The sequence below is a fragment of the Arvicanthis niloticus genome, chromosome 1 (assembly GCF_011762505.2).
Source record: "Arvicanthis niloticus isolate mArvNil1 chromosome 1, mArvNil1.pat.X, whole genome shotgun sequence".
NCBI lineage: Eukaryota > Metazoa > Chordata > Mammalia > Rodentia > Muridae > Arvicanthis > Arvicanthis niloticus.
In genome coordinates this window covers 162729015-162753085 of record NC_047658.1, presented here as the reverse complement: position 1 = coordinate 162753085, position 24071 = coordinate 162729015, and the positions used below count along the sequence as shown (strand labels likewise).

General features: G+C 41.6%; 1 protein-coding gene across 1 annotated transcript in view; it reads left to right on the top strand.

The window, feature by feature from the left end:
• Ccdc186 (coiled-coil domain containing 186) overlaps nt 1-23664 on the top strand; it is a 34110-nt gene extending 10446 nt beyond the window's left edge. The window contains exons 3-16 of the mRNA XM_034505065.1: nt 1166-1292; nt 2277-2405; nt 3377-3589; nt 4476-4595; nt 9166-9270; nt 9893-9991; nt 10157-10243; nt 10923-11065; nt 12427-12682; nt 13429-13618; nt 15417-15497; nt 17652-17862; nt 18985-19204; nt 20089-23664. Of these exons, the coding sequence (XP_034360956.1) occupies nt 1166-1292; nt 2277-2405; nt 3377-3589; nt 4476-4595; nt 9166-9270; nt 9893-9991; nt 10157-10243; nt 10923-11065; nt 12427-12682; nt 13429-13618; nt 15417-15497; nt 17652-17862; nt 18985-19204; nt 20089-20172 (2065 nt within the window). The 3' untranslated portion in view covers nt 20173-23664. The remainder of the gene's footprint in view (nt 1-1165; nt 1293-2276; nt 2406-3376; nt 3590-4475; nt 4596-9165; nt 9271-9892; nt 9992-10156; nt 10244-10922; nt 11066-12426; nt 12683-13428; nt 13619-15416; nt 15498-17651; nt 17863-18984; nt 19205-20088) is intronic.
• The last annotated feature ends 407 nt before the right edge of the window (nt 23665-24071 follow it).

The window sequence follows — 24071 nt, the reverse complement described above, 5'->3', positions numbered from 1 at the left end:
ACTGTAACCTGCATTGATCTTTGGCTTTACATATAATACTTTTAATTTTTAATAAAACACTTGTTGGATCAGGTAAGCAACTAGATGTTTTCTTAACTTTATGCCATTTAATTTTTTATGAAGAACACTAAGTTTCAGTTCCTTTTGTTGACAATTTCATAAATGCATCCTTCCCGGATATCTGATTATATGTTCATTCCCATTTACTGAGTTTTCTTTGTTTTTTTTTTTTTTTCCTAGCAAAATTGTATATATTGTCATTGTGAAATGATTCAAGCTGGTTACTATGTTTATCCTCTCATATAGTTAGTTACGTGTGTGTCATAAACTCTTAAGATACACTCTCTTAATTTCCTGTTCAAAATACTGTTTCTTCTCCCCCTCCTCTGGGTCTGTGTCTTGTTGTATGCCCTGTTCTCTCTTCGTTTCTTCCCTTCCTTCATTTTTTTCCTCACCCCCCTCTTTCTTTCTTTTTTTTAAATTCCCTTCTCCCTGTTTTGTGCTAGAGGACCTTAGTGCTGGGTGTGTACTCTGCTACGCCCAGCCCTCCTACCACTGTGTTGTACATTGAATCCCCAGAACTTGTCTGAACCTGGAACTTTGTACCCTCTGGATCTAATCTCCTCTATCTGCTTTCTGGATCCTGGAAAATACAACTCCACTCTTTTTATTCTGTTATCTCATGTATCAGTAGTATTGTTCAGTGACCCAAATTAAACTCTTAAGAAGAGTTGTCATTGGAATGTGTACATAACTTCTAAGAATAACAAATAGCAAAGAATATCAAAGAAATAGGTTAAGGCTGTGGGTGTGGCTTGGTGGCAAGGTACCTGCCTAATGGGGCTAATTGGCCACAGAAGTTTTTTAATCTGGTATATCAACAGAGTGTGGTACCTAGGCTTGTGACACATCTGGCTGCTCTTACCACCCCTCTCATCTACTTGCTTCTCTTCTAGTGACGACAGGCTTAGAGACAGTTTACCCTCAAACACTCTGAGTCACCTGATGGTGAGGACATGCTCTAAGAAGGCATCATTAGGTGTGCGGTGTTCTTCTCCAGATCTGGTATTTTATTATAAAAAGATTACTTGAGAGTATTGATCATACGTGTCTACAGCTAATCTGTAGATAGATATTTTATATTTTATTTCCCTTTTATATTTAGGTTAATTAAAGAAAATAAGAATCATCAGGAACTTATCTTAAATATTTGTTCAGAAAAAGACAATTTAAGAGAAGAACTGAAAAAAAGAACAGAAACAGAGAAACAGCATATGAACACAATTAAACAGGTAAAAAACAAGTCTTTCAAGGCCATACTTAAATTTATAAACTCATGGGGAAAAAAAAAGCATGTAGTCAAGTAAGTTAAAGCATTTCAAATGCAGGAAACTGCTTCATATTTAAATTGTTAAAACGATTCTGAATTACGTTATATAAATTGTGGTATGTTTAACTGTTCCAAATGTAGCACATTTTTTGTTGCCCGAATAATGAAAAGGCTTGATTTAATTGAAGTTCTTAAGCGATTAAGGGAAGAAGTTGTTAATAGTAGTCACACCTCGGTGTTTCTGTCTGACTTTGGGACACTTTCTCACTTGTGGTTTTAGCATGGCTTCATTTCCAGGGTTTGGTGAATTCTACTGTGAAGGTCATGTCAGGGTATCTGCTGCCCCTTTCTTTTTAATGGTGTCTTTTCTGCATGGATGCGTAAGTAAGTGCTTATAGGTTGGTAACAAAGCAAAAACTGCTCTTGATCTTTCTGAGCTGCTTTCCTTCTGTGGACAGGGTGTGAGTGTCCTGTCGTTAGATGTCAGAACTCAGCGCTGCTGTGTTCTGAGAAATGGATCTTGGGCTTTTCCTCTTTTATGTGGGCATCATAAGATGCACTTCAATGACAAGTGCTATAAGACAGTGGGGGGATGCAGTCTTGGAGTGGACATCCAGAAAGCTGCTAATGAAAACAGCATCAAACAGTTGTAGAATATAACAAGTTAAGCCAAGTTTTCATTTTCTTGTGTTTTGATATGTATTTATTGCACTTTTAGGTATTTGGAAGAAGACTGAGTTATCATATGCAGTAGTTAACTGATTTTTTTATGTGCTCTAGGTCTAGCACATGTAAGCCAAACTTAAAGGGTAAAAAGCTTGTGAGGGACCTGAGGAGAATCATCTGTATCTTACAGTCTTCATTTGCATTGTGTGTATTAATTAAGGTATCACTGGTCTATTTTGGTGCAGCTATAAAATATAACCTGGAAATCATTCTTTTACAGTTAGAATTAAGAATAGAGGAACTGAATAAAGAAGTTAAAACCTCCAGAGATCAGCTAGTAGCACAGGATATCACAGCCAAAAATGCAATCCAGCAAATCCATAAAGAGATGGCCCAGCGGATGGACCAGGTATTTCCGGTCACTATTAATTTGATAATTTGGTGCTTCATGTTCATTAGACTGTAACAGTTGGTGATGACATCGCTGGTGTTTACATAAAAGCTTTTAAAGGAAGTTGCAGGCTGGAAGGATGGCTCAACTGTGAAGATGCTCGCTGGTGTAACAGAAGGCCAGAGTTGGCTTTATCGCATCCAGATTCCCAACCTGTCTGTCACTCCCTCCAGTAACAGGGCTCTGGTGCCCTCTTGTGGCTTTAAGAGTATTCACACGCATGTGCTCCAACAGACATGCACATACACATAAATAAAAAAGAAATCTCAAAATGGTGCTAAGGTGGCAATACATAAGTTTAAGTACATTCTAATTATAAAAAAAATAAATTAAGGAATATATGGGGAAAATGAGTCATCTCTTCACCTGTGTCTCCCTCCAGTTTCTTTATATCTTTCCTGTTCCATGACTGACATTTTGTTACATTACATATATGTGCACTAGTAACACATGAATGTGTACTTGAGTTTTTACTAGCCCCTCTTGTGTTGCTACAACAAAATGCTTGAGTCTAGATACTCTGTTACAAAAAAGAAGTGTATTTTAGAGGTTCCAGAGTAGGGCTCTCCCAGAGAGAGTGCTTGTGTTAGCTGACCTCTGGTGACCCAGAAGCCAAGCTTCCCTCCTCCAAGCCTCTGCCTACTGATTGTGACAGCTGACCCTGCAAGTGTGAGGCTGAAGGAGTTTGTTAATGTAACCCATGATCCTCTTCCTGGGCCCAGAATGGCGCAGAAATCGGCAAGAAAGCAGATGTGCAGAAGAAGGGAAATGTATATAAGTAGAAACCACAGCAGCCAAAGTAAAGAGTAAGGAAGGGCTGGACATACAGCACAAATAGATCCTGACACCGCAGGGAACAGTATATGTTTATGTATGGCATCATATGGAAATATTTGTTTATTAATGCTAGGTAACATTTTCTTTCCAAGGCCAATAAGAAATGTGAAGAGGCCCGCCAGGAAAAGGAAGCCATGGTCATGAAGTACGTGAGAGGCGAGAAGGAAGCTCTAGACCTTCGAAAGGAAAAAGAAACCCTTGAGCGGAAACTTAGAGATGCAAGTAAGGAATTGGAGAAAAACACTAACAAAAGTAAGCAGCTGTCTCAGGAGAAAGGGCGGCTGCAGCAACTCTATGAATCGAAGGTATAACTTGTGCCTAGTTTGAAGGTCATGCCTCTGCTTTCCTTAGTCCCACAGTGGTGTAGATCTGCAGCACTCAGACAGGACGTGCTCGCTCTCCCTAGCTCACTCACGTGTGTGTTGGGTGTGTCATTCCCTGCTGCTAGAAAGATTTGCTAGGGGAAAGGCAAAGTATTGGCAAGTGTTATTAGTTACATTTTCTTAATCAGTTTTTCTTTTAGAGTCTATTGGGAAAATTAGTTTGTGTTTCTAAAAATTATGTTGCGCTAAGATATGTCCATATCAGTGTCAGTTGTGAATAGCTTTGCATCAGAAGTATAATTTGTCCAGAGTCTGTTTTGGTTTTTTATTTAATACATTTTTCCCCTGCATTGTGAGATTGGATGTAGGGCTTCATACGGACTGGGCAATGTCTCTACTGCTGAGTGGGGATCCAGGCCTGGCCAGAGTCTCAGTGCAGCACAGTTCATCAGAGAGCACTATTGACACTTCTTATTGAAAACATATTTATTCTAGAGCTGTCCTAGAAGGTTGAGTAACTGACGTGGGAGCTATTAAGAGCACTTGCTATTACCTGTTTAGAAATGCTGTTACTGTCCTCAGGGATTGTAGCAGAACCAGTTCGGTCACCTTACTGCCATCAGTTATGAAGAATTAGAGTGTATTTGTCTTATACTGTACCCACTGGCTAATCTAGGTAATAATTATCCCCATGCCTATTGATTTGATTTAGGGCTTTATTACTCTCTAATCATTTGAGCCTTAAGTCAGCTTTATGGCCTCTGGGCCATAGTATATATACCTGCTCTGGAATTATTGTGTTACTGCACAAGGGGATATACAAAATGCATAGTTGATTGTTTAAATGAAAAATGACAATGTCTTTTAGGAGGGTGAAACAACTAGACTCATCAGAGAAATAGAGAAGTTAAAGGAGGAGATGAACTCTCACATCATTAAAGTAAAGTGGGCGCAAAACAAGTTAAAAGCTGAAGTGGACTCGCACAAGGTGAGTGCGGTCGGTCGTGCTGTGAGTAGCGGTGAGTATTAGAGCCAGTTTGCATAATCCTGAGAAAGACATCTGGCATGGCTTAGAGTGTTAAATTTTATAATTCATAGTTTATTGTTTTAGTACTCGAAATTTGAGGGAAGGAATAATATATATATTATTGAAATTAAAGTGAAAAAAATTAAAGTGTCAATTATGTTGATTCCCATAATTAAAAAATACTTGTTTACATTTAAATATAACTAATACAAATAGCTTATCTGTTTTTATAAACTTGCTACTGTGCTAGCAAAAGATGTGTGTGTACATGATACACATGTGTTAGACACTGGACTCTGGTTCTCATGCATGCTAGGCAATTACCTGTGATCACCTGCTGAGCTACTTGTTGCACATGTCATCTTATTTAAAAACTAATATAATGAAATGGACTTATAAAGTCCAAGGCTGGAGAGATGGCTCGGCGATTAAAGGCTGGGGTCAAAACCAAAAGTTAGGAAGTTTAATAATTGATGGACTAATTTAAACCCAGTTAGAGCTTGTTTTTGGTGAAATAAAAGTCAGCAGATAGATGAGAGAATAAGTGGTAAAAGTCAACTCTGAGTGACCTACACAGAATGGTAGTGCTGCAGAATAGTTGGTCACCTTCTAGGTTCCCTAAAACAGGCTTAATGATGCAGTGTGAAACATAGTTCCAGCTTGCCTTATTAAGGATTGATTACCAAATCAATTAAGTTGTTGTTAATTGTCTTTGGATATTTGTATGTTGGTATCAGGAAACTGTAGGCAGTCTATATGTTGAGAGTGATCAAAGGGTAGGTTAGCAGCATGGTCTGTTCCTGCCACTCAAAGATCCATGGCTGGGTGAAGAAACTACAAAGAACTGCCAGAAAGCAGTGGGGCATCCCAGCTCAGCTGCTCAGCGTTCTCTATACTCTGAGTTACACGGTGAGGAATTAGAAATGAAACCCATAAACAACCATTTCTAACTGCCTGAGTTGCTTTAAATTCAGAGCATAGTGCTCAGTCATTTGGATTGTTGTGCACTCTCTCTTTCCTTTGTCTAACTGACACACTAGTGCCTCTGTGACGAGTGTGCTTTGTGTTGGATGTGTTGTTCTGCTCAGTTGTTTGAAACCAGGACCTGTGCTTCCAGCAGGCTGTGGCTCCTGCTAGTGTGGCCTGCAGACTGTTGTTCCCATGGCACCTCAGGTTCCTGAGCTGGGATCTATAGCTGACCTGATGGCAGTGTTGCCGTTTTAGCCCACTTAGTAAGCTGCCATCTGTCTGGTCCAGAACTAGAGTCTGTTGATAGCCAGATCCAGATATACCCTTCCACCTTAGACTAACCCCTCCCATACAGAAATTGAAAATAAAAAAAAAAAAAATGTATGTACACACGAAGGGAAAACAAACAAGAGCCATATGTGAAGGTTTTCAGACCTGAGACAAAAGACAGCACAGGATAGTGATCTCTAAGTGAAGTGAGACAAGTGAGGTTGATGCTGGGTTCTGGCTGCAGCACTAGGAGAGGACCTGACACTAAGCCCAGCAGTCTTCCCGGATTGAGGATGTAGAGTTCAAAGTATGGGAAGAGGAGGAAGTGCAAGGGGAACGGGGCCCAAACTCTGGAGCTCACACAGGACTGACTGGAGAATAAATGTCACTGTTAACACATGCCAGAGTGCCAGAACTCCCAAAGATTAGGCATCAGGTGGCCCTCAGCAAAGTACTGCCTTAGGTGTGCAGGCTGCCTTACACAGCTTTCAAAGCAAGCTTGTTTCAAGTAGATTATGTGCTAAGATGAATTATATAAATATTTAAATGATTGTAAAAGCTTTACGTTTCACTGTTGGGCATCTAATGAAAAATTATCAGCATGCAAAGAACTAGAAAAGTGCAGCGTATAGAACAAAGGAGTGACTCAGAGTGTAGTCTCTCTCAGGACATAAAGACAAGTTTGACTCAGATAAGAAGAGACATGGATGGTATTTAAAATGAATATAGATTCAGTGTTCATGATGAAAAAGGTATTGTGTAGAATTAACAGATGAAATACCACAGAAGACAAGATTATTGGATTAAATGGTCATAGACAGGCTGGGACTATCGCTCAGTTGATTACAATTGAGAGTGCATGAAGCCTGGATTCCATTCCCATATGACCCCAGAACTTTGATACATTAGAAGTTACCTGAGCTACATAACAAGTTGGAGGCCAGCCTAGGCTGCATGAAACTCTTTCTCAAAACAAACAAACAACAAATTAGCAGTAACAAACTTCATGTGAGTGATTCCCAAGTACATAACTTGTAGCACACCATGAGATGCCGGTGTTCAACTGCATTCTTTATACCTGACATCTTCAGTAATTGACAGCAGCTTATGAACTAACAAAGGGCTCCTTCTTCCACCACCTCCCTATCTTAATAAATGACAGCCCATCCTTTTACTTTCAGGACAGAAGGCTTGGGTTCCACCTTGATCTATCAGTCAGCACATCCAGCCTTCTCTTCCACTCCTCAAGCCTGTGCACACTGAGGCTGTGCACACTGAGGCTCCCAGGCTTCGTCGCTGCTCCCTTTCTGTTCTTAGCTCCTGTCCCTCCCTCACACGATGGTCAAGCCTTTACTTGTGTGCTTTGTTGGTTTATTTACCTCTGGTTGTCAGCTTCTTGAGGGTAGAGATTTCTGTTTGCTTCCACAGCTCTTCCCTTGAGACTAGAGCACTGCCTGTAAGGCTGCAGAGATGGTTCAGTGGTCTCAGGGTGATTGTCGTGCAGATGAGAACCTAAGGGCAAACTTCCAAAGACCCATGTCAAAAAAGGGCCACTTGTGTGTGTCTGTATGTGTGTGTGCTTGTGTGTATACATGTGTGTGTGCACACACGTGTTTGTGCATGTCTGTGCATGTGTGCGTGTATGTGTGTGTTGGGGGGTTAGATGGAGGTCCATACAGGAGAATCTCCAGAAGCTTGTAGGCTGGCTAGCCTGTGTAGCCTGTCTAGCCTGGTGTTCGCATCTGCAACAAGGTGGAAGAAGTGGACTGCCAGCTGAGGTCATCCTGTGAGCTCTGCACATGTGCATACTTGCCTACAATATCTCACAGAAAGGAGCAGTGTCTGCAAGTGCTCAGCTGATAGGTAGAAGATACACAATAAGCATCCTTAACTTGACACAATGGCATCTTGTTTTCATTTATTCAAGTGTTCAGTGTTATCTGGCACACAGGAATCTATCTCACTTGCTGGATTGAGGGTGTTAAAGTACACTAGAACTATATGTCCATTGTGTCTTAGTTATAGTAGTGAGGATGCAGAACCACAGTTGTTGTTACCTAGTCGTAAGAGTCTGAAAAAGTACCCAGGTTATTGTGTTATTATATTTTAAGTGATACTGGCCACTGACTGTCAAAGACCAGTACCTCAAGGTAGATAAGTGCTTAATTCTATGATGTTTATTGTTAAGATGGCACATGAAGTAGTGTGTGGAGCCTAGGTGCAGGGCAGATGCTGAAAAGAGAAAGGCTAAGCTGTCCAAGCATAAGAACAAAGGAGAGACATAGAGGGAGTGGGACACTGGGCTGTCTAGAGCAGAGGCTGCTGCCTGGGGCTCCACAGGAGCAGCAGATGTCAGTCATTCCTTTTCTTATCGCTAGGAATGAAGGTCTTTTTGACTCACAGTTTTGCATTATATCAGGAAAGGCATGACTGACAGTTTGAGGGGCTTGATCACATTGCATCTGCAGTCAGAAAGCTGGGAGAGAGATACCAGAGAGCGGGAAGCAAGCAAGGAATAAGGAAGATAGAATATACAAAAGAAAGTGTTTATGACTTCAGTGGGAACTGAGGGCAAGAGACATGAGAAGAGTTGGGCAGTCAGGACTAGAACAGGTGAGTAAAAAATAAGAATGAGGAAAAGCAGTGGGTTTTGATGAGGGTAAGTCCTAAAAATCCTGCATGAAGAATTGCCATTTCAGCACAGTCTCCAAACAGAGGCCATGTTTAGTAGCATTGTTTAATCAAAAAGGAGCTTCAAATGGATATCACAGCCACAGCCAGAGAATCTCTGGGGTGTGCAAAAAACCATAGAACACTCTGCTTTTCTTATTGCTGTAGTCATTTAGAGCACTCTGGAGAAGACTGTTGATTAACTTAATGTCTGTCAGTCTCACTGTTAGCCATTTTCCCTGTCAGAAACAAGCAAATGGTTTAGACTCCTGCTTAGTCCCCAGTCCAGTGCTACAACAGTGTCTTAGTTAGGGTTTCCATTACTATGAAGAGACACTGACCACAGCAACTCTTACAAAGAAAAACATTTAATTGGGGACTATATTAGCGGCTTAGTCTATTATTGTCATGGTGGGAAGCTTGGTGGAGTGCAGGCAGACATGGTGCTGGAGAAGGACTGAGAGTACATCTGGGTCCTTGGGTATCAGGAAGGGTGAGCTTTGAAACCTCAAAGCCCACCCACATGGCCATACCCCCCTGTTAGTGTTCCTGAGCCCCTCAAGCGGGGAGCCTTTTTGCTCTCACTGTGGCTGATATTGTCTCTGTCACGTTGTCACTGCAGGAAACCAAAGATAAACTCAAAGAAACAACTACAAAACTAACCCAGGCAAAGGAAGAAGCTGAGCAGATCAGGCAAAACTGTCAGGATATGATAAAAACATATCAGGTATGTATCCTTTGTGGAATAAATCAGTTCTTAGAACTCTTACTTTCGCACACTTAACAGATCTGCCAAATTTGAACTATACATGCATTTATTAAACAGCAGTTAAAATGCAAGTTAGTTCCTGTGTACCTGCAGTTCAAGGTGGGGAGACAGTCTGCTGGGGAAATGCTTGCCATGTGAGCATGAGGACCTGAGCACCCACATACAAAGCTGAGTGTGGCAGTGTGAGCCCTAACCCTGGCTTTGTCGGGGTAACGAGAGGTAATGGGCAGGTGGCTCCATGCAGCTCACTGTCCAGCTAGGCCAGCCAAGTCCATCAGCGTGATGTTATATGAGAGCCTGTCTCAAAAATACAGTGCAGAGCAGCTGACGAGGAGTCTTGACGTCACCTCTGGTCCATGGGCACACAGGTACATACACATGGCTGATCATATCAAACAGTTGTAGAAAACACTGGATTATGTCGTACACTCCAAGTTCCTGTTTCTGCTCAGTTAACATTTAAAGTCCTTCAATGCTTTCTCCAGTTTTAGCTGCATAACCTATTGCACAGCTAGTACACTTGATAGCAAAGCTTGGTTTATTTTCAAAGTAAAAGTATTTTTTGTTGTTTTTCCATTAGGAATCCGAAGAACTTAAGTCAAATGAGCTAGATGCAAAGCTCAGAGTCACAAAAGGAGAACTTGAAAAGCAAATGCAAGAGAAATCCGACCAGCTGGAGGTGAGTTCCGTTCTTCCATTCTCTGTAGTAAATGATGGTCGGCTGGGCTGTGATGCAGGAAGAGAGGTGGAGCATGGATGACTCTCCACACCTAAGGCCTTAGAGAAAACAGGCAAAGTACTGCTGGTGCTCCCATGTCTCTTACAATGTGTGTCTCTTTTCCAGATGCATCATGCTAAAATAAAGGAACTAGAAGATCTGAAGAGGACATTTAAGGAGGGCATGGATGAGCTACGGACATTGAGGACAAAGGTAAGCAGGTCCTCAGTCCTAACTCAGGTAGTGGACACTTAGTTTACTCTGCTGTTTAAGGTGTTCGGAAGGCAAGACTTAGAAATCTTTCAAAGTAAAAGAACTTAGGAAAAAAACTAGCATTTTCTTGGCACTGCCGCTGACATGGTGTTAGTCACTGGAAGTGCTTCTTCATGCATCTCTGTCCATGGCACACTTTAGCATCTGTGCCTTGAATATATCTGGGCTTGGGAGATAAGGACAGCAGAGCAGTTGGCAAGATGACCTTACATTGCCATAAAGCACCCTTTAAGACCGAAGATACTACTACTGGCTGTATTTAGTAGTACTTTCTAGCAGTGATAGTAAATTCTGTGTTTATAATCTGTGGTCAGAGTAATCTCCCTCTTAGGATTCACATGCTGTCTCCACGTGCCAGTCATTTATCTAGAAGTAGGGTTTTGTACAGGCACCTTGAGTTGAGACCACAGCACAGTACCCAGTATCTGCTATGTCTGCCTGTTGTCTGTCAGGTGTTCACTGCAGGGTGGGAAGTTGGTGAGACCAAGCAGCTTCCTGCCTTCTTCCCAGCAGCTCTACTGCAGCACTTGTCTCAGGTCACTCATGTGTCCACCCTGTCTGAGCAAGTTCATGTGAGCCCAACAGCCTGTGCTTCATCTTGATTGTGATCATTTTATAGGCGAAGTGTCTAGAAGATGAACGCTTAAGAACTGAAGATGAGTTATCAAAGTACAGGGAAATTATCAATCGACAGAAAGCTGAAATTCAGAATTTATTAGACAAGGTGAAAATCGCTGACCAGTTACAGGAGCAGCTTCAAAGGTATGAAATGAGCGGTGGCTTTTCAATGTCGTCTCAAGATGGCATCTCCGAGTACAGCACTATATCAAACAGGAGCAATTCTTACAATTTTCCAGCTAACAAGTCTTCAGTTTGTGTCTTTGAACTCCTGTCATGACTTCTAAAGTTAAATCAAAGTTTGTATTTCATAAGCACTGACAGGAACCATTCATAGATGGGTGGATTTAGTTTATCTGTTCTTTGGCTTTGCAGTCATTCTTCCAAAAGGGAAGCAGGAGTCTGCACCAGGATCTTTAACTTCATGTGTGCCTTGATGTCAGAAGCGTGATATCCCAGGATCATTTAAACTCGGTTCATGACATCATCTAGCAGAGCCTGGATTCAGGATTAATTCATTGTCCTTGCTGTCCGTCTCCAGGCATCCACCCCAGTGCTGCTAAGGACAGGTTCTCACTTTCACAGTCACCATTCTCAGTGGGGACATCAGTCATCAGCTGCATCTCCTCTCCAGACGTCTGTCTTCCTAGTGTCTCTGCTGGGTTGTACTGCTTTCTCTCTCCTGGCATGTAATTGATTAAGTTCTTAGAGCTGCTAGCTTCCACAACCATTCCTTACAGTCATTGTGCAAGAAATGCTTCTCTGAATTGGATTCTTTCCACTTCTGCTCTGGGTCCAATGCCTTGTTCCTTCTTCAGCTTTCTTGAATATTCCTTTATCTCTTGTCCTTTAAAAGGTTTTTTTTGTTTGTTTGTTTTTTGTTTTTTTTTCTTTCTTTTTTTTTTCAAAAAAATGTGTGTGTGTGAACGTTTGCCTGCCTATATGTGTGTGCACAATATGCATGGCTGGTACCTTTGGAGACCAAAAGAGAGAGATATCTCTGGAACTAGAGTTACAGTCAGTTGTGAGCCACCATGTGGGTGCTAGAAACTAAACCTGGGTCTTCTGAATGAGCAGCCAGTGCTCTTAACCACTGAGCCATCTCTCTAGCCCTTGTCAATGGAAGGCCTTTTGGAACATAGGCACACTGATCCATTGAGTTCTGTCTGTGGCTGTTTTCACAGTGCAGGGACAAAGTACAACTGAGGCAAAGAATGCCAACAATGAGATGAAGGCATGGCTTAGAAGCCTGACCTGTTTGCTGCCTGCCCTTGTGTGGGATGGTGGTCACTCTTCATGAACTCAGGCCCCTGCCTGCTCACTGTCATCACACTGATCACTAGAGGCTCTGAGAGCAGGGCCCTGCTATGAAGCCAACATGATGTTTGAATGGATGAATGATTACAAGTTCTTCTGTAAAGCATTCTGTTAAATGAAAGTTCTTATACTTTTAATGTAATGCTTTTTAATAGCTTACTTTTCTTAAATATAAACTTTGTTTTTAGTGGTAAACAAGAAATTGAACGTTTGAAGGAAGAAATGGAAAGCCTTAATTCTCTGATTAACGACCTACAGAAAGACATTGACGGCAGCAGGAAAAGGGAGTCTGAGCTCCTGCTGTTCACAGAGAAGCTCACTAGTAAGAATGCACAGTTGCAGTCTGAGTCCAGCTCTCTGCAGTCACAAGTGGATAACCTCTCCTACAGCGAGAGCCAGCTGCAGAGCCAGTGCGAGCAGATGAGACAGACGAACGGTGCTCTGGTGAGTGTGACTGCACATTTTATTCTTCCTCCTTCCTCATTTCCTTCTCTTCTCCTTCCTCCTCTCCTCCTCTCCTCCTCCTCCCTCATTTCCCTCTCTTCTCCTTCCTCCTTCCTCTCTTCTTCTTTCTTCCTCCTCCCTCCCCTCCCCCTCCTCTAATGGGCATTTTGCTTGCATGTGTGTTTGCACCACATAGGACCAGTGCGGAGGCCAGCTAAGGGCATCATAGCCTTGTCCCCTAGAAGAGCAGCCAGCGCTCTAACTCCAGTCCTCACGTTTAGTTCCTAGACCAACATAGCAAGATTGAATTTCTCTAGTGTTATCAAAATATAAGTGATAATTAATTTTAGATTCTTTTAGTGATATCTGGTCATTTTAAATTTTGTAAAAATATATTTGTTTTCTGTTTAATGGATGTAATTCATATAATAGAATTTTTCTAAAATGATAAAGAATATTACACTTTGGAAAAATAAGGAACCGTGATTTCTATCATTCCTGACTGGAGTCACCATTTCAGATTCCAAAAATTTGGACTTACATAGTAGCTGTATCCCACACAGGACATCACACCATTAATGTTCCCTGACCTGCTTGCCTCTGGGTGAAGATGGGGAGGAGGTCACCAGCAGAGCCTGCTAAGGGCACTCACAGCAGAGTCTCTTTTTCCCTTATTTATAAAGTTTTTAAACTGAGCAAGAATTAAGATGTAAAGAGAAATCAACTTTACCACACTTACTATTCAGGAGGTCAGGCTGCTCAAAGAGGAAGAACTTCGAAAAGAGGAAGTGCAGACTCTTCAGGCCGAGCTTTCCGCTGCACAGACAGAAGTCACAGCCTTGAGGACCCAGGTGGAGGAGCTGAAAGACGAGTTGGTAACGCAGAGGCGCAAACACGCCTCTAACGTCAAGGACCTCAGCAAGCAGCTGCAGCAAGGTACTGTGTCGTGCTTGTTGGTTCCCAGAACATTATGTGTTTTTCTAAAACATGTAATTTATATTTTAAATATAAAAATACATAACTTCTAGAAAAAAAAGAAAAAAGCCACGTATACATTCCCAGAGCTCTGATGCAGAGGTGCGCTGTCTGTCTGTCCCTCTGTGTGCTCCCACATCCCTCGGGTTGTATGTGTGGTTGGCTTTTCTCTTAGGCTCAGGTTTGGTTATCCTTGCGGCAGAACTTGCTCACTTTACACACCCAGGTTTCTGCCTCACCCTCCTCAGTGTTAGGAATAAAGGAGTGTGCCACTGTACCCAGCCTGTATATTCTCTGTCACTTATCCACAGACTAAATCACTAAGATCACTGGACTTGCAGTCTGAGTCTGCTTTCCATGCTGAAGCCTGTTTATTCAAAAAGCCACAGAATGTGAGTGGCCAGCTGATTGGGAGCTCTAAACCCTTTTACTTGGTATTCTGCCACCCTGCAAAAGTTATATAAGTGGCTTTTTTCTTTTTTTCTAGAATTCATGTATTGTTATATTTAAAATAAAAAAATTATGTGTTTTAGAAAACATGAGAAAAATCTGCCTTTAAATTGCAGTCTAAAAAGCACTTCTAAATGTTCATGTCTGTACACACCTATGGAGTGATTGATTTCCAGATTCTCACTTACTCATCACTGCATCTTGGGAAACACCTCAGAAGTACCGTGAATTACAGACACAGCCATTAATACTGAAATTGGAGTCAGATTTCTCCTGGTTAAAAATTCAAATAAACCTATATACTAATGAATGCCTGCAATCATAGCAGGAGGATCAAAGTCATCCTCAGCTACATAGTGGGCTCAGGACCAGCTGGTCACATATGACCCTTCTTAAAAAACAAAAACAAAAAACAAGCTGTCAGGTGTGGTGGTGCATCCCTTTATGTGGTAGGTAGAACCAGGAGGATCTCTGTGAGTTCAAGCTCAGCCTGGTCTATATAGTGAGTTCCAGAAAAACCAGGGCTATATACTGAGACCCTGTCTTGAAAAAGAAGAAGAGGTAGAGGAAGAAGAGGACGAAGATGACCAACCAAAACGGCAAATTCATAATGGCTTTTGAATATCTGCCATATGTTAGTGTGAAAAAGGCATATATATCAGTGTTCTATCTGTATGCCTTACTCTGTGTTTAAAATAGGAAAAAATGTAGTAAGATGAGACCTGGGGTTACTTAATGTGACTATGGTTAGGTATTTGCCAAAACAGCTCACAGTAATTTTTTTAAAGATGTATTTTTATGAATGCTGGTTTCTGGCCAACACACATCTGCATTGCATTCATCTCTGCTGCTCACAGACTCCAGAGGAGGGTGTCAGATCCTCTGTGAGCCACCACGTGGGTGCTGGGAATCGAACCTGGGTCTTCTGGAAGAGCAGTCAATGCTCTTAACATCTGCTCCATCTCTCCAGCCCTGTTTTTACACATGGAACTGAAGGCAAATTTGGGATTTCAGAGATTTCTGAAACTGAGAAGGCTCTCCATGTCTGAAGCTCCAAAAGCTGAAGTCAGTGAACAGTAAGCAGATGTGCAGAGCTCAGTTGTCTTTGTTTCTTAGGTAGTCTGTACATTTCCAAATGTCATTTTATATGAATGGCATCTCTAGTGTTCTAAAGTCTATAGCAAGGACCGTTGTCTTGTGGTCCATGCCATTTTTGCCCAAGTGACTTTAGCAATTAATGTCAGATGGCATGGGTAAATGGTCATTAAAACTGTCACAAGTAATTGTTTTTCTTTTTCTTTTTAAATAGCACGGAGAAAATTAGACCAGACTGAGAATGGTAACTACGATAAAGACGTTAGCAGCATGGGGAGTCGCTCTAGTTCATCAGGTAAGGATGAGCTTAGTTGGTAGAGACTGTTTCTAGTTCAAAAAGTATTTATATGCTTTGTTTCATTTTGAGGCTTAAAAACAGAAGGTCTATATAATTATATTGTGGAAAATGTACCTCATTAAATATTTACATTCTGCTTTTTGCCAAAGTTCTTGGTCCGACTTGGGCTGTGTGAGACTTCCCAGCCATTTTTTTACCGAACTACCACTTTGTATTCTGTTCAGTGCCTCCTCTTTCATCTCTGCAGTTCAGATTTGTGTCTTATCCACAGAGTTCCTGTGTGGGGACTCACTTCCACACATTAACCCTAGATGATGACATGACCGTCCTTGTGTAGCATCAGGTGCATGTTCTCCTTTGCTATCTGATTGGTTCCAGAGCACTCAGTGGATACTGAACTCCTCGGGTGTTGAAGCTTTTTCTAAGATGTTGTAGCATCTGTATGATCTGCACAGTCCTCCTGCAGACATTCAGTCGTCTCTAGAGCACATACAGTACCTGCTACAGTGTGAGTGCTGGGATGCACATGTACAGTACCTGCTACAGCGTGAGTGCTGGGATGCACATGTACAGTACCTGCTACAGTGTGAGTGCTGGGATGCACATGTACAGTACCTGCTACAGTGTGAGTGCTGGGATGCACATGTACAGTACCTGCTACAGTGTGAGTGCTGGGATACACATGTACAGTACCTGCTACAGCGTGAGTGCTGGGATGCACATGTACAGTACCTGCTACAGTGTGAGTGCTGGGATGCACATGTACAGTACCTGCTACAGTGTGAGTGCTGGGATACACATGTACAGTACCTGCTACAGTGTGAGTGCTGGGATGCACATGTACAGTACCTGCTACAGCGTGAGTGCTGGGATGCACATGTACAGTACCTGCTACAGTGTGAGTGCTGGGATGCACATGTACAGTACCTGCTACAGCGTGAGTGCTGGGATACACATGTACAGTACCTGCTACAGCGTGAGTGCTGGGATGCACATGTACAGTACCTGCTACAGCGTGAGTGCTGGGATGCACATGTACAGTACCTGCTACAGCGTGAGTGTTGGGATGCACATGTACAGTACCTGCTACAGTGTGAGTGCTGAGATGCACATGTACAGTACCTGCTACAGTGTGAGTGCTGGGATACACGTGGAGACTGTTCGGACATAAGAATCTGTACCTGTTTAGCATAGACACTTTTAAAAGAGCATTTGTGGTCTGAAGTTAGTTGAACCTATGGACAGGGATCTCATACATATGGACGGGACAGTTGTGAATCTGTGTTCCTGCTTTGTCTCTGCCTGTCTGTCTCTGCCTCTGCCTCTGCCCCTGCCCATCTCTCCCCTCTTCCACTTTCTGTTAGAGTAGCTGTACTGTGCTAATCTCCTAGAATTATGTGTTAGGGGCAAAGCAACCGTGGCAGTTACTGTAGTAACAAAATATGTTAACAGAAAGTATATGGTTTGAAGTTAACCCTGTATCTTAGGTCCCAGCTAAAACCATTTTATTTGGGTTGTTCAGTTTGTGCTAGGATATTACAGTTTTCAAGGCCATCCTATGGTTGAGAAGCTTAAGCTGTAGTGTGAAGAGGCTCAGACATTGATCTCACGGGTACTGGTAGAAAACCAGCATTTACAAAGTCTAGGTGTGCAGGGTGGAGGTGTGGGGGCTGGGGGATAATCGCATCTCAATGAGGATGACAATCCTATGAGGTAAGTCACTGTTTCTAGCAGAAACAGCCTAGGCACTGAGGGTAAAATATTGTGTCCATGGTCACACTATTTAGTAATGACTACTAAGTGGAGTCGGATTTAAGCAGGCAGGCGTGCTCCCCTCTCCCCTCCCTCTCTTCCCCTCTCACTCCCTTTTGAGTATCCCCCCCCCCCCCAGTGGTATCATTTACTTTTAAACTTACTGGAGGCTTGCTATTCCCTTTATTTTTTAAAGATTTATTTCTCTGTTGTCAGTTCATTACCTCATTCCTATGTAATATAGCAAACACTGTTGACTGCTGCTATCTTTCAAACAAAAATGGTGGCCACACGTAACCTTATGTGTTCTTGTCCATATTAGGTAGTATTACTAGAAAACATGAGATGGGGTGGAGGAGACCTAGGTCACATGTGCTGAACTTGTTCTTCTGTTGTCAGGGTCACTTAATGCTCGAAGCAGTACTGAAGACCGATCTCCAGAGAATACCAGCTCCTCAGTGGCTGTGGACAACTTCCCGGAAGTGGACAAGGCCATGCTGATTGAGAGGATAGTGAGGCTGCAGAAAGCCCATGCCCGGAAGAATGAGAAAATAGAATTCATGGAGGACCACATCAAACAGCTGGTTGAAGAAATAAGAAAGAAAACCAAGTATGTATTACTATGGTAGCATGACCTGTGTCCGAGGACTGCCATCTGCATGGCCTCAGAAGTTGATGAAGAGCTGATATTTTCCATGGGGCACATCATGTTGTCCAGGCTGGCCCTGCATTCCTGGGCTCCAAGGGTCCTTGTGCAACAGTTAGCTTCCTGTGTAGGTGGGACGGCAGTACTGTTACTGCTCAGTCATTCTTAGAGTGTTCAGGCCTCCGTCCTTCTGGATCACCTGTTGTAGTCTAGCTTTGGGGATACAGAGATGGAAGAAGACCAAGTCTCTCCTTAAATGTAGGCTATCAGGAGAGAGAGTGTGTGAGTGAGTGAGAGAGTGGAGGGTAGGGATGGTTTTGCTTGTTAACATACTAAGATAATTTTGGATTTTAAAAAAATGATACTTAGCTTTTAAAAGTGAATGACTCTAAAATATATGTGGAGTTTGGAGAGGTTTTTTCCCCCTACTGATCAAAGGGATGATAATCAAGTTCATCCTGGAGAAGACACTCTAATGTCTGGGGATTAGCTCGTCAGGTCCTTAAGCCACTAGACAGCAGAGTGTGTTCTCTGGATTTTCAAACTAGTTACTAAATCTACCAAGAGCAGCCCTCCCCTGTGAGGGGCAGACCAAGCTCGGCTCCAGCTGACTGACCCACAGTTCTGCTGCCCTGAACCTCTCTCCCATATGTCACACTTACTTAAATAAGAGTTGTCTTCATGTTTTGAGTCTTCTGTTGACCCTCTGAGACAGATGTTTTGAAATACTTTTAGACCTGTAGAAATTTTGCTTGTAAGATTTTAAAAGAAAGAGAAAAATAGAGTTCATTAGTAGTTTAATAGAAAATATTAACAGAAATCAAACCAATAAAATAATGACTAAAATATTTACATACATGTGTGAAACAGAAGAACTGTGTTTATACTTCTTCAAATACCGTTATTCAACAAAAAGGGACAGGTGAAGAGACAGCCTAATACATAAGGAAAGGCTAAGCTAACGTAGGTTCCTGGCTAACCAGCATATGCTTTATGCCGATCATCTTCATGCTTGAGACCCATTGCTTCCTACAAACCCCAGTGTGTTTATTCTGCACGAATACAGAGTATCATTTTGTTTTGCAGAATAATTCAGAGTTATGTTTTACGAGAAGAATCAGGCACACTTTCTTCAGAAGCATCTGATTTTAACAAAGTGCATTTGAGTAGACGCGGTGGCATCATGGCATCCTTGTACACATCTCATCCCGCTGATAGCGGGCTAACACTGGAGCTCTCTTTGGAAATCAACCGAAAATTACAGGCTGTTTTGGAGGATACATTGCTAAAAAATATTACTTTGAAGGTATTTGTGTTTCTTATTCATTTACCATTCAGTGACCAGGGCAGGATGGCACCTCTTCCATAGTCTCACCTCACATCAGGCTGTTCTTCTTTCTTTCTTTTTTTAAAAATTTATTTATTATTTCTACGAGTACACTATTGCTGTCTTCAGACACACCAGAAGAGGGCATTGGATCCCATTACAGATGGTCACGAGCCACCATGTGGTTGTTGGGGATTAAAGCCAGGACCTCTGGAAGAGGAGTCAGTGTTCTTAACTACTGAGCCATCTCTCCAGCCCAGGCTGTTTTTCTAACACAGGGTGCCATGATACCCAGAAATAAAGTCAGCTTAGTTACTGGACAGACGCTGAGGTAAACTGTTTGCTTCACAGTGGATGGCTTTTGCAGAATGATTATACTTAATTATAGATTTGTAATATTATAACATTTAAGTATATTTTGTGGCTTTTTTTTTAAGCTGTTGTCTGACCCAACTTTTCTGTCTTTGCTATGCATGGACTTGATAACTAGTAATAGATTTTAAAAGTAGTTTTAAACCAAAGTAATCATCATGCATTAAAACTTGCTGTAGCTGTAGTAAAAAGATAATAACTTGGGGCCAACTATGGTGCCACACACATTTAATCCCCACAGAAGCAGAACTCCTGTGAGTTTGAAGCCAGCCTAATCTGTGTACATAGTGAGTTCCAAGACTACATAGAGAGAGCCTTACTCAAAAAGGAATTATAACTTTGAAATGGACAGGCCTATTTCACTAAAACATCTGTGTCTGGATTATGTCAGTACCAAGAATAATCACTCAGTTTCACAGTTTAGTAGGCAAAAGTAGTTCAAAAGGTATTTACTTAGTACTTCTGTTTTCTCTTCCCCCCACTTATTAAAGGAAAACCTGCAAACACTTGGAACAGAAATAGAACGCCTTATTAAACACCAGCATGAACTGGAGCAGAGGACGAAGAAAGCCTAACACAAAGCTCCTGCCTAGTAGGCAGACGAGCCACAGAGCAGCAGGTGCCACTGTCCAGTGTCCTGAAACAGTCCCTGCTTTGTGTCAACTAATCAAAAAATTGGTTTTGTTTCCCTGTGTAGAGGTGCCCTTTTATGAATGGGTGTGTGGTGTGTGTGTGTGCTGTGAGCTCACTGTGAGCTCAGCCAAGGTCATTTCTCTGCTGTGCAGTCAGCCACCTTGTCACTGACTCGGTATTTAATTTGCTTATTGCCCTAAAGTGCTAAACATTAGTACAAGGGTTAAAAAAAACTTTACCCTAGTCCTTTCCTTAGTGACATCAGCCTTTGAAAAGTATTCCTGAAAAGAGAGGTGTTCATCATCCAATCATTCACTATTTCTGCAACACAAAAAGAAACCCAGAGGAATTATAAAGGTTTTCAGTTCTGATCTGGGCATAGTGATCACCCTTATAGTCCTAACTACTTCAAAGGCTAAAGAGGATCTCTTGAGCTCATGAGTTCAAAGCCAGCCTGGAAACATCTTAAAACCCCATCACAATTAGCCCTAATCACAGAATAGCCTTGGGTTGTGGTATAAGGATGTGTGTGGTACTTTAAATCAGTTCTGAATTTACTGACAACTAGACAGGGAAGCTGGCTGTAGGGAATTAGCTCTGACTGGGCACTGTTTGTCAGGTCTCCTTACCTGACGTAGGTATGTTTTTCACATTTGAGTTACTAGTTGAAATTTTAAAATCTTTAGTGATATAAACTATGATTTTAAACAATATGTGAACTTAAAGTTTTCCTGTGGATTTGTTATATTTTAAAATGTGAAATGGATCCAGTCATTAGAACAGATGAATGAAGGCTCTGAAACTGGGGTGCTTTGCGACATGCCTTAGTTTTACTGACATTGTGTAGAGGGAAGTGTAAGGGCTCGGGGTCACGTGTGCCCATCACATAAGCAGGAGCCCAGTTTCCTCAAGTGCAGGTTCCATATGTTATTTAAAAGCTGTGTCTTCAGCCAAAGGGACTCTGGAGCAGAATTGTATGTCTTGTTGGATGTTTACAGTGTTTAAGATGAATACTTAAATGTTGACAATTGAAATATCCACACTTCTGTCATTGAAGTTTTTTCAGTTGGTAGCTTCTCATACCCCAGAACCTAAAACACCGCATTCTGTTGAGGCTGGCTGTATCCTGAGCAATCTTGGAGCATATCCAGTAAGCTTCTGTTTGTGTTTGGGTTTTTTTTGGTTTTGTTTTTTGGTTTTTTCTATTTTCCTGTTAAGGAACTTGAGCTTTGGGACCTACAGCTTTAAAGAATTATGTGGGCTCTAGCTGAGCATGGTAGCACATGCCTGCACTCCCAACACTCAGGAGGTGAAGGAAGATTAAAGACCAGCCTCAGGTCTACAGGAAGTTGGAGACACCTTGGAAACCTGTACTACGACAGAATTGTGCGGGCTCTAAAGTTCAGTCATGACGTCAGTGCCCTTTTAATGTGTTTTAACATTTCCTCAAATCAACATTGATTATAAATGTAATTTACTAAATACTAGATGTCAGTATAATGTCTTTTTGTGAATATTATCTGTTATTATCCAGAAAAGTATCTCTTAGCTTCAGTGTGAAAATGCATTCAAAGTTGTTTTATTTTTAAGATAGTTGTAAAAAGTACTAGTCATAATGTCTTGCTCTTTTTATTATTAATAACTTATTAGAATAAAAAATAAGAGGGTAAGTGCAATAAATTCTGACTTATTTTCCCATGTATTCCTAGACATACTTGCGAAAGGCCTATGTAGTGTGGGTGGTGTAACCACACCTCCTGGTTCCTCAGGTCAGTGTAACCACACCTCCTGGTTCCTCAGGTCAGTGTAGCCACACCTCCTGGTTCCTCAGGCAGTGCTGATTCATGAACTACAGGCAGTTGGGTTTTTTAATTTCAAAACATGAAAATGCATAGTGGAGACCAAATAGTGATCATGTTCACAATAATCTGTACCTATATGTACTTTTAAAATACACATTTGGTATAGAATGGGACAAGCTAGTATTAATATTTGTGCCACCATGTACTTGAGGAACTTAATAATGAAATATTTAAAAATACAATTACTAAAAGCCATGCTTTGATCATACCTACTGTCCTTCCATATCTCTGAAGCTTAAAAAGCTGGAAAAGTTCTATTTTCTTTTTCATTAGGCATCTCCTGTGTCCTTTCATATATGGTCAAGACAGAGAAAAATAACGTGTAAGAAACGTGTATGTGTCCAAGAGAACCTCCATGACTTATGACAAGCTCCTGGGGTAGATTTATTTCTGAGATTCTTCTGCTCATAGAATATCTGGAGGAGAGACCCTGAGACCACAGTGTGAATTTATTTGATCATTGTTAGTTACAAATGTAAATGACTATTTTGATTATTTAATAATATTTTGGTATCCTTGGGCAAGAAATTGGTGTGCGTGCACATGTGGGTGCATATACTTCCCTGGTTTTCATCTGAAAGTGAGTGCTTGTGACTCCTTTTTTTCCCATACCACTTGAGATTTTGAGTCTGTTTGGTGCGTTTGGATACAGTGATCAGTTGGTGGTTTGGTTTTGTTTCTTCATAACAATTTTAAGCAACTCTATCAGGCTACACAGGTCATTTATTTATTTAAGAAGTACATTTGCCTAATAAACACTCCGCCAGGCACCCTACAGGTGTTGTGGTTGTTACTCTGCAGTCCCTTGCAACTTGTGGTCTCATTGAAGGGTGTTGATCTGTTGATCACTTGCACAGGTAGATGAGCCAAGCGCCTCAGCTCTGGCCTGGGAGAGTGCTGCTCCCATGGTGCTCTGCACAGCTCCTAACTTAAGAAGCCAGTTAGACTTTGAGCACTTCATAACCGCCTGACTGGTGCCTGTCCCATGCTCCTGAAGAGTCTGGTCCTGTCAGGCAGCTTCTGAATTCTCTTGTACAGGCTATTGGTTATTTTCTAAATATTTTTACAAGAAAATTTAGCCTAAAATTTGGATGAAAAAACCCCAAAAACTATTAATACTGTAAATGTGGTACACATTGCCCTGGTAAGGATATTTTTTATAAATAATGACATTCATGCTTAGGGACTATTGATTCTACTAATCTGTTTTTCAAGAATTTTTTTTCAGTTCATTTTCATACTACTATTGTTAATTCTTAACAAACCAGTTGGTGGCACTAGTGACCAAAAATTGTCAAAAGTAAACAAGAAAAATAATTGAAAAAAGCAAACTAAATGAGAACTTGGTTGCGTCTTGAAATGTATGTTACCTCTTGTGGGCTCTGGAGATGCTTATGGCTGTCTTCACAGCTGTCGTTACCTTCCCTTCCCGAGCGCATAGATGTATGCATTGTATAGGTAACCCTGGGTTACACTGTGCATTCTGTAAATACTCTGTATAAAGCCATGCTTTTCTGGGGGTAGGGGGGTCTGTGTACATTCTGTACTTATTAAATAAGCAGTGCCTGTTTACCAGGTTGTATCTTGATGTTGTCTTTAGTGACTTACACATTTCATGTGGCCCACAAACCACTTCTGCAGTTAGGCAGACTCTTCCACAGTTTGGTTGTAGCTTTAAACTGGACTAAGTATTCCTGCTCCCCACATGGATCTCCATCTAAAGTATCAAACATGACTGCCAGAGGTGATGTTAAACTACAGACAACAAAGCTAGACATCAGTCCCACAGGCTAGAAAGTGTCACGGGGCTGGTGACCTTGTGGCGCATTCTGATGTTTCACAAGTCTGTGCCCACGGTTTCCAGCTTCGTTAACAGTAAATCACTGTGTGCTAGAATGGCGTTAACTTCCTGGAGTCAGTGTGAACAGTGGTTCACAGCACTGGGGTTACTTCGCATCTCTAAATTTCCGATCCCTTCC